Source organism: Lepisma saccharinum, chromosome 3, assembly GCF_977018435.1.
Source record: "Lepisma saccharinum chromosome 3, izLepSacc3.1, whole genome shotgun sequence".
NCBI classification, from domain to species: Eukaryota; Metazoa; Arthropoda; class Insecta; order Zygentoma; family Lepismatidae; genus Lepisma; species Lepisma saccharinum.
This window is the reverse complement of record NC_139231.1, coordinates 102,940,745-102,955,792: the sequence shown is the minus strand read 5'-3', so window position 1 is coordinate 102,955,792 and position 15,048 is coordinate 102,940,745. Positions and strand designations below refer to the sequence as shown.

The 15,048-nt window shown below is 34.7% G+C and overlaps 2 protein-coding genes across 3 annotated transcripts in view; one reads left to right on the top strand and one right to left on the bottom strand.

Annotated features, from left to right (window-relative positions):
• The window catches only part of LSm-4 (COMM domain containing 5 Like Sm protein 4), a 28,649-nt gene extending 16,895 nt beyond the window's left edge, over positions 1-11,754 (top strand). For both annotated transcript variants that reach the window (XM_083120066.1, XM_083120067.1), the window contains exon 5: positions 11,523-11,754. The gene's annotated coding sequence lies outside the window, so the exon portion shown is untranslated. The remainder of the gene's footprint in view (positions 1-11,522) is intronic.
• Positions 11,755-13,511: 1,757 nt separating this feature from the next.
• Positions 13,512-15,048, bottom strand: part of Orp8 (Oxysterol-binding protein-related protein 8) — a 101,375-nt gene continuing 99,838 nt past the window's right edge. Inside the window, 1 exon segment of the mRNA XM_083119058.1 lies at positions 13,512-14,545. Coding sequence (XP_082975184.1) covers positions 14,341-14,545 — 205 coding nt within the window. The 3' untranslated portion in view covers positions 13,512-14,340.

The window sequence follows — 15,048 nt, the reverse complement described above, 5'->3', positions numbered from 1 at the left end:
TGCTCATATTTTTTTAAACACAAAAATATTGCAGATTTGTATAAATTGAATTACAAATCTATTTGATTTAATAGACAGAATTTTTGACAACCTGTCATAGGTTTATTAAGTATAGAGTTTTGATTTGAACCCCAAGAAATTTTATATAAATACCAAAGCCAAAAATATTAACACACATACACATACACACACACTAAATATACAAAACACACTGCTGAACCCAACTGATATTTTTTTATTAAGCATAGAATTTTGATTTGAACCCCAAGAAATTTTATATAATAAACATAACAAAATTCTAATATTTATTTTTGTTTAACAGGAACAACAAGTTCTGAGCACATAAGCAGTTTCTGAGGAATACAAGGCAGCAGCAGCAGCAAGCAATTAATTTATAGAAGGCAGTGTGTATCATATCTAATTGCATGGATAATCTTGACACAGGATTTTTTGAGAGAAGATGTATTTCAAAATACATAAAATTTAAGTCACTTGTTGATGATTTAAAGCTTAGATTCTGTGGCCTGTCCGAGTATGACCTGTTTGCTGTGCAGAATGAAACTGAAATGCAGTGAGTGCTTGCCAGTAACAGGCCATTCAAATGCCTCTATCTCAACTTTATCAGTGAGTTTGAGAGGCGTGTATACAACAAGAACAAGAGAATTGTTGGATCTTTTGTTAATTTTTATACAGACAGGTGCCATTATAATTTAAGGTTGAAATTGTTTGACAATTATTGGTTCAACAATGCTCATAGCAATTGTTTAGAATATAGGATGTGCATGATTGCATCTCAGAGTTCAAATTGGAGACATTATAAATATTCAAATAAAATTATTAACAGGATATCTAATATTGAATTTGTTACAACTGATAATGGGAATTTGTACAGTGGTGAAGATTTCAATCCAAAGTTTGTATCACATTCCAACTATATATATTTGAATAAGCTTCTCATGTATTTTATAAGGCAAAAATTTAGAGATTGCACTTATGATTGTATTGTTGAGGCACTGGGGCAGAATAATTTGCATAACATATGCAATTGTGGGAGAGTTTTGTCCAGCCTCTCAGTGTGATTTCAGGCACAGGAATCTGGCAGTTGGGCATCAACCCGCAGCACGCAGCCCTGATTATTTCAGCAGAGACAGCAATCAAGGTAAATAAATATTTGCTGCAAGTGTAATTTAATTCTCTTCTCATCAGTGTAACACATTTCCTGTCTTATGCAGTTCCAAATCCCTGCCCCATCAGTGCTGTAGAAATATTAGCCAGGCTCAGGTCTGTATCCAGGAAGAGGCAAGATATTTGTTTGAAATCTGTTTTGAAGCCTGTACCTATTCACAGCACAGCTCTGTCAGAGATAGGGACAATGAGTAATATCTGTAATTAATAATTCAGTAATCATTTCTAACAAGTTTAATTTTCAATAGGCTCTTCTCATCAGTGTAACACATTTCCTGTCTTATGCAGTTCCAAATCTCTGCATAGCAGTGCTGTAGCCAGGCTCGGGTCTGTATGTAGGAAGAGGCATAGTTGAAATCTGCTTGGGTATAATTTTTTGAAGCCTGTACCTCATCACAGCATAGCTCTGTCAGAGGATAGGGACATTGAGTATAAAATCTGTAATCAATAAGTCAGTAATCAATTCTAACAAGTTTAAATTTTAATAGGCTCTTCCTGTCTTGTTTTACATGCAGTTCCAAATCCCTGTCCATCAGTGCTGTAGAAATATCAGCCAGGCTCGGGTTTATGTGTGGGAAGAGGCAAGATATTTGTTTGAAATCTGCTTGGGTATAATTTTCTGAAGCCTGTACCTCATCACAGCATAGCTCTGTCAGAGATAGGGACATATTTTTCAGGCTCTCTTGTTACAATCTTGTTTCTCTCTGCGTCACTATAATAATATCTGCCACATGTTCTATGATTATATGCTCTAACAACTTCAATGAAAACATATCTGTAATCAATTCTAACAAGTTTAATTCTTAATAGGCTCTTCTCCTCATCAGTGTAACAAATTTCCTGTCTTGTTTCATTTGCAGTTCCATCCCTGCCCATCAGTGCTGTAGAAATATCAGCCAGGCTCGGGTCTGTGTGTAGGAACAGGCAAGATATTTGTAGTTGAAATTTGCATGCAATAATCTGGATGTATGAGATGTTTTATTGATTTTATGTTTCTATATTTTTCAGGCTCTCTTGTTACAATCTTGTTTCTCTCTGCAACATTGCCACCACTATGATAATATCTGCCACATGTTTGATTGTTTGCATTGCGGGATTGATTCCCACTGTACCAACCTATGTATGTATTATTGGGAGTTTAGATAATTGTTTCCCACACCTGCATGTTTTATTCCAAGAGGTTTTGTCTAGGCACAGTGCAAGGCACTTACTGCTGCAATTTCTGAATTTTTGCCTCAGAAAATACAGAACAAGCTCATTCAGGCATTTGTGCTTTATATACCCAACAAGATCCGGGTGGAAATCATCTGCACTGAACAAGTGCCCATCATCTGTGGTCACAAATCTCACTGAAATTTGTATATTTTGAAAATTTGTTTATGCCTGGCTTAAAATCTTCAAGTCGATACAAATTGCCCTCATCTGTGGTGACATATTCAATATGATTCAGGGGTAGAGGTACAGAAATTCTGTTGGTGATATTATAGTGGATCCAGTTTAGACTCTGTGGCATAATTATGTCCATTCTGTACACAAAACAATTCTCATTGCAATTGTTGTACCAGTAATCATCATACATTGCAAATCCACAATGCCAATAATAATACTCTACAGAATAATGCACAAAAATCCAACAATTTTTTTGCATGTATTGAACATGGATATTTCAAATCTTATTAGGGATTTCAGGGACAGGTAGTGAAATGCAAAATCACTTGAAAGCACCTATTGCATTTCTGTTTCATTCCCAAAAGAGAATAGGTCATGCTCGGACAGATTCAAGAACCTAAGCCTGAAATCCCCAATAAGTGATTGTGATTTGATGTATTTTGAAATTGCTCTTCTGTCAAAAAAATTCTGCATATTTAATAATTACACACTGGCATGAATATGCAAGGAACAGAATCATGAAAACCCATTACTCAATACATTCCGATACAGCCTCATTGTTTATGATTGTTGCAAATTTTGAGATGAAACTGTTTTTATGTGATTCAAGGCCCATCAAAGATATTACACAGTGAACAATTACAGTGTCACTTGTTTCATCCAAAACAATATTGTATATGAGATGGGGTAATTTTTTCAATTTAATATATTCCAATCTGTCAAGTTGCATGAAGCACTCAACTGCAAGAACCCTCTCGGTGTTATTTTTTGCTGTTCTGAAAATGAGGTAGCATGAAACAATGGCATTTACAGATTCTGAATTGTATATAATTTTTGTAGAGAAACAATCAACATAGTTGATAGAGCTCATATAATTAGATTTTTCTGCTGAGGTCTTGGAATTTTTGATGAATGCATATCCTATATTCTCTATGTATTCATATGTGATGATATTATCAGGAGCTTTGTCCTGAAATTCTACAAAATATATTTTTGTTGTTCCTACAAGGGTCATAACATAAAAATCATCATAGTACCCAACCTCAGAGTATACATACCTGAGCAACTGATTGTATTTGTGGGTATTGAGCTTGAACAGATTGATCTTATTTTCAGGGGGGCTCACAATGTTGTCACAGAACCTGAGGATCCCATCACTGCTCAGGGATGTGCTTAGCTCAGGTCTGAAAATCTTGTTGACATAACATTTTGTGCCTTTATTTGAAATTTTAACAACAATTTTGAAATCTACAAGGCTTATCTCTGTGACATAATTCCCCAGGATGCTGACAAGTTGTTGATTTGTATTCAATGCATCTATGATGCTCACTTGCATAATTTGTGTGGGGACATATGGGTTCTCTTCAAAACAAACAGTTCTGTGATTAAAATTATCTGAAAAATCTCTTGCATTTGTTTCATATATACTGTAGACAAGATACTGATTGTTTATATATTTTACAATATAATCTTCAGACATCTTGCAAGTGGGGGCAACATAATATCTATGGGTTATATTTATATCTAGGCTTTCACTATTCTGTACAGTCAATATGTTGGGAACAAAAAATTCATTCTATACCTTCAATCCTGTTTCTGCTCTATTTCTGCAATCCCTGCTGTCCCTGCTGTCCCTGCTGTGTCTGAAAATATTTTTAATGTAAATAATTGTTTCCCACAATTGTTTCCCACAATTGCATCTTCTGCTAAGATTATTCCCACCTAGAATTTTTGCAATACAATCAGAATCACAATATTTGAATTTTTGTCTTATAAAATACATTATAATCTCATTCAGGTATATATGTTTAGAGTATCACACACAATCAGGATCAAAATCATCCCCACTATACAAATGGCCAGCATCTGTTGTGACAAATTCAATATCATTATAAATTGTAGATATTCTAAATTTGTAATGCATCCAATTCAAGCTTGGATATGAATCAATCCTCATCCTATGCTCTGAAAACAAATTGTAGCAATTTCCCCACCAGTGATTCCTAAACACTTTGAGCATGAAATAATACCCGTAATCATCTGTGTAAAAATTCACAAAATATCCAGCAATTCTGCCATAATTATTGTACACAATTTTTTCAAACTTGCTTATATATTTAAGGCATAGGTAGTGAAAAGGCAATTCACTGTTAAGCATCCACTGCATCTCTGTTTCATTGCAAACTGCAAACAGGTCATACTCAGAGAATCCAGATAATCTGATTGATATTTTCCACTATTGTTCATATATAAACGTTTCAACGTATGTTCAACATATGTTGAACATATGTTGAACATATGTTGAACATACGTTGAAACGTTTATATATGAACAATAGTGGAAAATCTGATTGATATTTTCCACTATTGTTCATATATAAACGTTTCAACGTATGTTCAACATATGTTGAACATATGTTGAACATATGTTGAACATACGTTGAAACGTTTATATATGAACAATAGTGGAAAATATCAATCAGATTATCTGGATTCTCTGAGTATGACCTGTTTGCAGTTTGCAATGAAACAGAGATGCAGTGGATGCTTAACAGTGAATTGCCTTTTCACTACCTATGCCTTAAATATATAAGCAAGTTTGAAAAAATTGTGTACAATAATTATGGCAGAATTGCTGGATATTTTGTGAATTTTTACACAGATGATTACGGGTATTATTTCATGCTCAAAGTGTTTAGGAATCACTGGTGGGGAAATTGCTACAATTTGTTTTCAGAGCATAGGATGAGGATTGATTCATATCCAAGCTTGAATTGGATGCATTACAAATTTAGAATATCTACAATTTATAATGATATTGAATTTGTCACAACAGATGCTGGCCATTTGTATAGTGGGGATGATTTTGATCCTGATTGTGTGTGATACTCTAAACATATATACCTGAATGAGATTATAATGTATTTTATAAGACAAAAATTCAAATATTGTGATTCTGATTGTATTGCAAAAATTCTAGGTGGGAATAATCTTAGCAGAAGATGCAATTGTGGGAAACAATTGTGGGAAACAATTATTTACATTAAAAATATTTTCAGACACAGCAGGGACAGCAGGGACAGCAGGGATTGCAGAAATAGAGCAGAAACAGGATTGAAGGTATAGAATGAATTTTTTGTTCCCAACATATTGACTGTACAGAATAGTGAAAGCCTAGATATAAATATAACCCATAGATATTATGTTGCCCCCACTTGCAAGATGTCTGAAGATTATATTGTAAAATATATAAACAATCAGTATCTTGTCTACAGTATATATGAAACAAATGCAAGAGATTTTTCAGATAATTTTAATCACAGAACTGTTTGTTTTGAAGAGAACCCATATGTCCCCACACAAATTATGCAAGTGAGCATCATAGATGCATTGAATACAAATCAACAACTTGTCAGCATCCTGGGGAATTATGTCACAGAGATAAGCCTTGTAGATTTCAAAATTGTTGTTAAAATTTCAAATAAAGGCACAAAATGTTATGTCAACAAGATTTTCAGACCTGAGCTAAGCACATCCCTGAGCAGTGATGGGATCCTCAGGTTCTGTGACAACATTGTGAGCCCCCCTGAAAATAAGATCAATCTGTTCAAGCTCAATACCCACAAATACAATCAGTTGCTCAGGTATGTATACTCTGAGGTTGGGTACTATGATGATTTTTATGTTATGACCCTTGTAGGAACAACAAAAATATATTTTGTAGAATTTCAGGACAAAGCTCCTGATAATATCATCACATATGAATACATAGAGAATATAGGATATGCATTCATCAAAAATTCCAAGACATCAGCAGAAAAATCTAATTATATGAGCTCTATCAACTATGTTGATTGTTTCTCTACAAAAATTATATACAATTCAGAATCTGTAAATGCCATTGTTTCATGCTACCTCATTTTCAGAACAGCAAAAAATAACACCGAGAGGGTTCTTGCAGTTGAGTGCTTCATGCAACTTGACAGATTGGAATATATTAAATTGAAAAAATTACCCCATCTCATATACAATATTGTTTTGGATGAAACAAGTGACACTGTAATTGTTCACTGTGTAATATCTTTGATGGGCCTTGAATCACATAAAAACAGTTTCATCTCAAAATTTGCAACAATCATAAACAATGAGGCTGTATCGGAATGCATTGAGTAATGGGTTTTCATGATTCTGTTCCTTGCATATTCATGCCAGTGTGTAATTATTAAATATGCAGAATTTTTTTGACAGAAGAGCAATTTCAAAATACATCAAATCACAATCACTTATTGGGGATTTCAGGCTTAGGTTCTTGAATCTGTCCGAGCATGACCTATTCTCTTTTGGGAATGAAACAGAAATGCAATAGGTGCTTTCAAGTGATTTTGCATTTCACTACCTGTCCCTGAAATCCCTAATAAGATTTGAAATATCCATGTTCAATACATGCAAAAAAATTGTTGGATTTTTGTGCATTATTCTGTAGAGTATTATTATTGGCATTGTGGATTTGCAATGTATGATGATTACTGGTACAACAATTGCAATGAGAATTGTTTTGTGTACAGAATGGACATAATTATGCCACAGAGTCTAAACTGGATCCACTATAATATCACCAACAGAATTTCTGTACCTCTACCCCTGAATCATATTGAATATGTCACCACAGATGAGGGCAATTTGTATCGACTTGAAGATTTTAAGCCAGGCATAAACAAATTTTCAAAATATACAAATTTCAGTGAGATTTGTGACCACAGATGATGGGCACTTGTTCAGTGCAGATGATTTCCACCCGGATCTTGTTGGGTATATAAAGCACAAATGCCTGAATGAGCTTGTTCTGTATTTTCTGAGGCAAAAATTCAGAAATTGCAGCAGTAAGTGCCTTGCACTGTGCCTAGACAAAACCTCTTGGAATGAAACATGCAGGTGCGGGAAACAATTATCTAAACTCCCAATAATACATACATAGGTTGGTACAGTGGGAATCAATCCCGCAATGCAAACAATCAAACATGTGGCAGATATTATCATAGTGGTGGCAATGTTGCAGAGAGAAACAAGATTGTAACAAGAGAGCCTGAAAAATATAGAAACATAAAATCAATAAAACATCTCATACATCCAGATTATTGCATGCAAATTTCAACTACAAATATCTTGCCTGTTCCTACACACAGACCCGAGCCTGGCTGATATTTCTACAGCACTGATGGGCAGGGATGGAACTGCAAATGAAACAAGACAGGAAATTTGTTACACTGATGAGGAGAAGAGCCTATTAAGAATTAAACTTGTTAGAATTGATTACAGATATGTTTTCATTGAAGTTGTTAGAGCATATAATCATAGAACATGTGGCAGATATTATTATAGTGACGCAGAGAGAAACAAGATTGTAACAAGAGAGCCTGAAAAATATGTCCCTATCTCTGACAGAGCTATGCTGTGATGAGGTACAGGCTTCAGAAAATTATACCCAAGCAGATTTCAAACAAATATCTTGCCTCTTCCCACACATAAACCCGAGCCTGGCTGATATTTCTACAGCACTGATGGACAGGGATTTGGAACTGCATGTAAAACAAGACAGGAAGAGCCTATTAAAAATTAAACTTGTTAGAATTGATTACTGACTTATTGATTACAGATTTTATACTCAATGTCCCTATCCTCTGACAGAGCTATGCTGTGATGAGGTACAGGCTTCAAAAAATTATACCCAAGCAGATTTCAACTATGCCTCTTCCTACATACAGACCCGAGCCTGGCTACAGCACTGCTATGCAGGGATTTGGAACTGCATAAGACAGGAAATGTGTTACACTGATGAGAAGAGCCTATTGAAAATTAAACTTGTTAGAAATAATTACTGAATTATTAATTACAGATATTACTCATTGTCCCTATCTCTGACAGAGCTGTGCTGTGATTAGGTACAGGCTTCAAAACAGATTTCAAACAAATATCTTGCCTCTTCCTGGATACAGACCTGAGCCTGGCTAATATTTCTACAGCACTGATGGGGCAGGGATTTGGAACTGCATAAGACAGGAAATGTGTTACACTGATGAGAAGAGAATTAAATTACACTTGCAGCAAATATTTATTTACCTTGATTGCTGTCTCTGCTGAAATAATCAGGGCTGCGTGCTGCGGGTTGATGCCCAACTGCCAGATTCCTGTGCCTGAAATCACACTGAGAGGCTGGACAAAACTCTCCCACAATTGCATATGTTATGCAAATTATTCTGCCCCAGTGCCTCAACAATACAATCATAAGTGCAATCTCTAAATTTTTGCCTTATAAAATACATGAGAAGCTTATTCAAATATATATAGTTGGAATGTGATACAAACTTTGGATTGAAATCTTCACCACTGTACAAATTCCCATTATCAGTTGTAACAAATTCAATCTTCTTATATTTAGATATCTTGTTAATAATTTTATTTGAATATTTATAATGTCTCCAATTTAAACTCTGAGATGCAATCATGGGCATCCTATACTCAAAACAATGCTCATAGCAATTGTTGAACCAATAATTGTCAAACAATTTCAACCTTAAATCATAATGGCACCTGTCTGTATAAAAATTAACAAACAATCCAACAATTCTCTTGTACTTGTTGTATACAAGCCTTTCAAACTCACTGATAAAGTTGAGATAGAGGCATTTGAATGGCCTGTTACTGGCAAGCACTCACTGCATTTCAGTTTCATTCTGCACAGCAAACAGGTCATACTCGGACAGGCCACAGAATCTAAGCTTTAAATCATCAACAAGTGACTTAAATTTTATGTATTTTGAAATACATCTTCTCTCAAAAAATCCTGTGTCAAGATTATCCATGCAATTAGATATGATACACACTGCCTTCTATAAATTAATTGCTTGCTGCTGCTGCTGCCTTGTATTCCTCAGAAACTGCTTATGTGCTCAGAACTTGTTGTTCCTGTTAAACAAAAATAAATATTAGAATTTTGTTATGTTTATTATATAAAATTTCTTGGGGTTCAAATCAAAATTCTATGCTTAATAAAAAAATATCAGTTGGGTTCAGCAGTGTGTTTTGTATATTTAGTGTGTGTGTATGTGTATGTGTGTTAATATTTTTGGCTTTGGTATTTATATAAAATTTCTTGGGGTTCAAATCAAAACTCTATACTTAATAAACCTATGACAGGTTGTCAAAAATTCTGTCTATTAAATCAAATAGATTTGTAATTCAATTTATACAAATCTGCAATATTTTTGTGTTTAAAAAAATATGAGCAGCACTGCAACAACACACCCTTACTCTTCAACAACTCTCACAATACTGGCTGATATGCAATGCAAAATCTCTTTATATAGCCTAAGCACAGACCGCATTGAAAACATCTGAAACAATAGGCCAATCAGAATATAACACATCATTACATTATGTCATAAGCAGCCAATCAGAAAACAACACGTATCTAATAATTTATTGGATAATAATTTGTTGCACAGCATGATGCAATATATATAAACCAGAAATAGGCCACAACTTGGCCACAAGTGGACCGGAAGTAGGCAAACCGGAAGTAGTCAAACCGGAAGTGGACCGGAAGTGGGTGTGGGTGGCCTCTTGCAGAGGGGTAGGCATAGCCTTAAGTTGCACTTCTTAAGTGCCCGATGACAAGTTACACTTGTATAACCAGTTATAACCAGTTTAGCCCAAGATGCACTGTTCCCTACTGGGGAAATAACATGTTCTAACATGCATGTTCCAAGGGAACATGACACATCCCGACACAGGGTCACCTGATTGCACTTGTTAAGTGCCCGATGGCACATGACACTTGTATAACCGGTTATAACCGGTTTGGCTTTAAATGCCCGTTTTATATCTCATATTCCTACAAAATGTTCACACTTATCTTACCTTGCCATGTCACCAAGTTATTTTATGAAGTGCACTATATTTGTTGGAACAAAAATCGTTATTAGGATGCTTGTCAGTTTCCAACCGCAATAAATTTATGAACTTTTTGTCTTGTTTTGATCATCATCATCAGCAATATATTTATTGGACTTGGAGCATTGCATATGGCTGTTTATGCCCATTATATATTTTATTTACATAAGATACAATTTACAAAATCTACAAACAAATTTCAAATACACTCCTATCTATATCATCCTTAGAAATATACATTACCATGTTATATCATTTTGTCTAAAAAAATGCAAGTAAAATATATTCAATTCACATGCAAGAAAGAAGCCAAATTTATGGGAAATGATTACTGGTGCAAAGAGTTAACCATAAAGGTGAAGCAATAAGTAAAAAAAAGAAAGCATTTAGTTTAAAGTGAGACGTCATTTGCGGCAGCGTATCCCATACTACAAATTGGCCATTGTTTTACCTTATGTAATGAATCCTGTAACAACGCTGGATTTTTGTGTGGATTATTTTACTTCTATGAGTTTGCAATGCTTACTGCATGCAGGTGGTTTTGTTTACAGAAGGTCTCAGGGTTGGTGATTTGAACTTTCAAGTTGTGTAGAACTACCAAACCAATATAGTTAGGGAGATTTCACGCTGTAGTGTGATACATGTCAGTTGGGAATCACCAATAAATAGCCATGTTTCACTTCATAGCTGCATGACAGACCATGCAGGTCTGCATTAAATTCTCAAATAATACACAGTCTTTGCCTTGTAATCAAGGGATCCCAGGTTCGATTCCCGGTAGAGGCACATGGCACAGTGGTTTGGATCCCACTTTAAACTGTAGGTCCAGTCCCAATTAGCCTTTCTGTGCATAGTGGACTTAAAACAACAATTCAATTAATGAATCAAATAATACACATGATACTTGTTGCTTTAGTGTGAAGACTCCCTTACATGTAATTTTAAATACATGTTAATTTTTGTGTTTTACCCATCTCTCTCTCTCTCCATGCATTGCAGAACCTGGAGTTCTGCTTAAGATGTTCAAGCAAGTGCAACAAGGACCAAATTTGGCTGAGCAACTGATCATGGCTGTGACTGCAAAATGAACTGTTTAAAGCCATCCATTTCAGAACCACAGCAGTTGTGTTCAGTTAATTACAAGACAGTTAATTATGTAGGTAGATATTCTACAGTAAAACGAGCAAAGCTGTATGTAACGGCTTGTTTGTAATTTATGTAAATAAATGTTTGTATACATAAAGTGATTTAGCTTCATTCTGCATGAATAAATACCAGATGCGGCGAGGGGAAGGGGGTGTAGTTGCCCCACCACTTTTCCTCACTTTTGCCCCCGTACTATACTAAATCTTATCTACAAAGGGAAATATACTGTCCCCCCCCCCGATTTTGGAAATAAGTTATTGGTTAGTTACAAAGATGACAGTAGTATGGATTGTATCACATTTTAATTTACTCTAACCATGCACTTTGGTGCATACAGCGTATGCAGTTCTGTATAACTGATGAAGTTTCTAATGTTCACAAAGTGTGAGAAATGACTATGAATGTTACTGTACAAAGGTTCATTTTCGAATAAGTTATTATTGGCAGTATTGCCATAGAGAGATGATTCTCATAGACAGTTTTCTTTTTGAATGCAGTCTTGAGTTGTTCATTGTGAAAAGATGTTACAAGTGAGTGTGGAATGAGTATGAACCACAGATATTATATATTGGGAGCGTATATTACAAGAACTTGAATATGACATTTCATTTTGAACATAAAAAGGAAGGATATTTTGTAAAAATAATTGTGAATTGTTTAGAGAAAAACAACAAAATTTCATGACTTTTTAGACACTGTCACTCTCAATGTAATTTGGTACAAAGTTTAATCAGAAGGCACCAAAATACACCCTTGTAATGTTAATTTTCATGCTGTAACTCCTGATGAGAACTTCCTCTGACTCAACAGGATAAATGGGAAAAGATAGGTCTTATACATTCCAACTGAAAATGATAACACAAATGCAAGGAAAACATGTTCTTACACAAATCATTTCTGGGATATAACCTGGAAGAAAAATGCTGGCTGCAGTAGTACATGCATTATGGGATTGGGTTACACCTTCATGATTTAAGGTTTGGAACAAGTTTTAATGTTTCCTGTTTGGAGTCTTTGAAAAGGTAAGAGCAAGACTTTGTAGTGACATGTTGCATTGAATTCAATCGTTGCTGTGACTGCAGGATGACTGCTCATGGGTGCAAGGAGATATATACCATAAAGTAGTTTTTTTTTATTGGTGTGTTAGTGGGGGGGGGGACATATTGAACATATGAAGCCAAATGGAAATAGGAAGATAAAAATTAGGGATGGATATGAAATTGACCTCTGCAATAAACGTATGTTAGCAGATGACTGTGATGCAAAAAGAAGCTGCATATTTAGACATTTACTTTTTAAAAAAGTAGGGAGTGAAGATCATATATGTACAATAAAAAATTAATAACAAAATGGCAGAATATTTCCTAAATTGCAAGATATTTATTGATACACAGGATACTGATAAATGAATGTCTATATCTGCCGATACTGATCGAGTACAAAGTAATCTTTCCCATCCATAATATGAACTCTGAAAATTCCAATTTGTGAAAATTGCTGGTGACTGTCTTGACTGCCCTCAGCATAAGCATGTTACACACCAATCACCATCACTAGCAACTTCAATGATCATCACTTGTGGGAAAATGGTGTAAAAAAAACCATTAAAGCAGGCACCAGCAATGTTTCGTTTAATAGCCACACTAGTCTTACCTAGGAAAATGCACATCCGCGATTTGCCATCTAGTAATAAGGATACATTAAAATAAAAAGGACGTGGGAAGAAACTTTATGCTAAGAGGTTATCCATATGTGCCTCTTTCTTTTAGGACATTTGGACGAATTACGTAAATTGAAATGTAGATTGGAAAGACAAACACAACTGAAACAAAACATGTTTATTTGTAAAGTTCAACAGTGAAATGAATTCTCTCATGAAATGGCAAGAGTACAATATGTACAAATATGTTCACTTTTTTAAATACACGTATACATGTATAAACTGGGATGTGGTAGGGGAAGTAACCTATAGTTACTTCAGTATTTACAAGTACCATTTTTAATTGTACAAGAACTGTACACTATAATAACTACTTCCTCTCTAAATATATTATTTTTAACAATTCCAATGGAATAATGCCCTAATTTATGTAGAGAAACTAGCAACTATTCTTCAATTCTAAATTTTTAACAACAAGTACAGAGTACGATGATAACAACATACTTACAAATTTTCAACACAAAATATATATATATATGTATTGATAATGGTTTTTTGACAAGCAATGGAATAGATTTGGTGAATCTGTGATGTGTGGAATAAAAAACTTATAATACAAGAGATTCTGTTGTACGATACTTTTAAGAAAGTCTTAAACAAAAGCTTAACCTCTCACGCAATTGTTTAATTTGTGCTCTAATTTAGTGGAAGAAAGGTAAAAATTCAGATCGTGCATTGTAGTATTAATCTCCAAATACTCATCTATCACAAAAATCTGTCAATCTTCCTCACTGCTCATACTAATGTGTAAATACAGAGGAAGAAGAAATGTTTTTTGCTTATTTGATTTTTTTTTCACTTTAATTCAAGTACTTATCAAGGAAGATCAAAGAGTTAACAACCCAACTCTCGAGTTGGTTTGAGTAAATGTGCATGAGAAAAGAAATGGCATTTTCTTCGTAATTGTCGAAATGAAATTCCTCATTTAGGCTTCATGAAGACAACAAAAGTTCACTTGAAGAACAACCAACTAACAAGAGTCTGCAAGCAGAATAGTACAAGGATTATAATGAATACATCTTTATTCACAGTGGTGTGCGATGCTGCTGCTTCTCGTTCACGTTGCACCATGCTCATATGCTGGAGAGATCTCTGCAGGTCAGCCAGTTTCTCTCCATGCTCATGCAAAAGCGTTTCCAATGTTCTCAAAACATCTCTACAATTGAAAAGAAAATAAACATAATTTTTGTATGCACCGATACTTTATTAAATCATGTTTAGTATTGAGCAAAACCAAATAATGTCGTGTTTGCATACGCCAACGAGTATTCAATATTACTTAGAACAGCAAAAGTTGGAAACAAATCACATGAAAAGTCATGCCAACATCAGTAAGTTACCCCTTTCACTCAAATATTTTACTGTCACGATGTTGCCAACTACATTTACTCAAATGTAATGCAGGGTTATACAAAAAGGATAGTGTCAAAAGAAAGGCCTGTATTGAGATTGGTAAAAACTATAACAGGCCACCTATGGAAGGGAATGAAGAAGACAGGCCTCATCAAGTTCTTGTCTGTGTGTGTATATTATGTACAGTTATGACACTTCTGGGTTGTAACGATCACGTTGAAAGTTACTGGAATTGTTACAACCCAGAAGTGTCCGTGACTGTACACACAGAGAGAACCATCATTCATGATTGATTGTGTTCAAGAT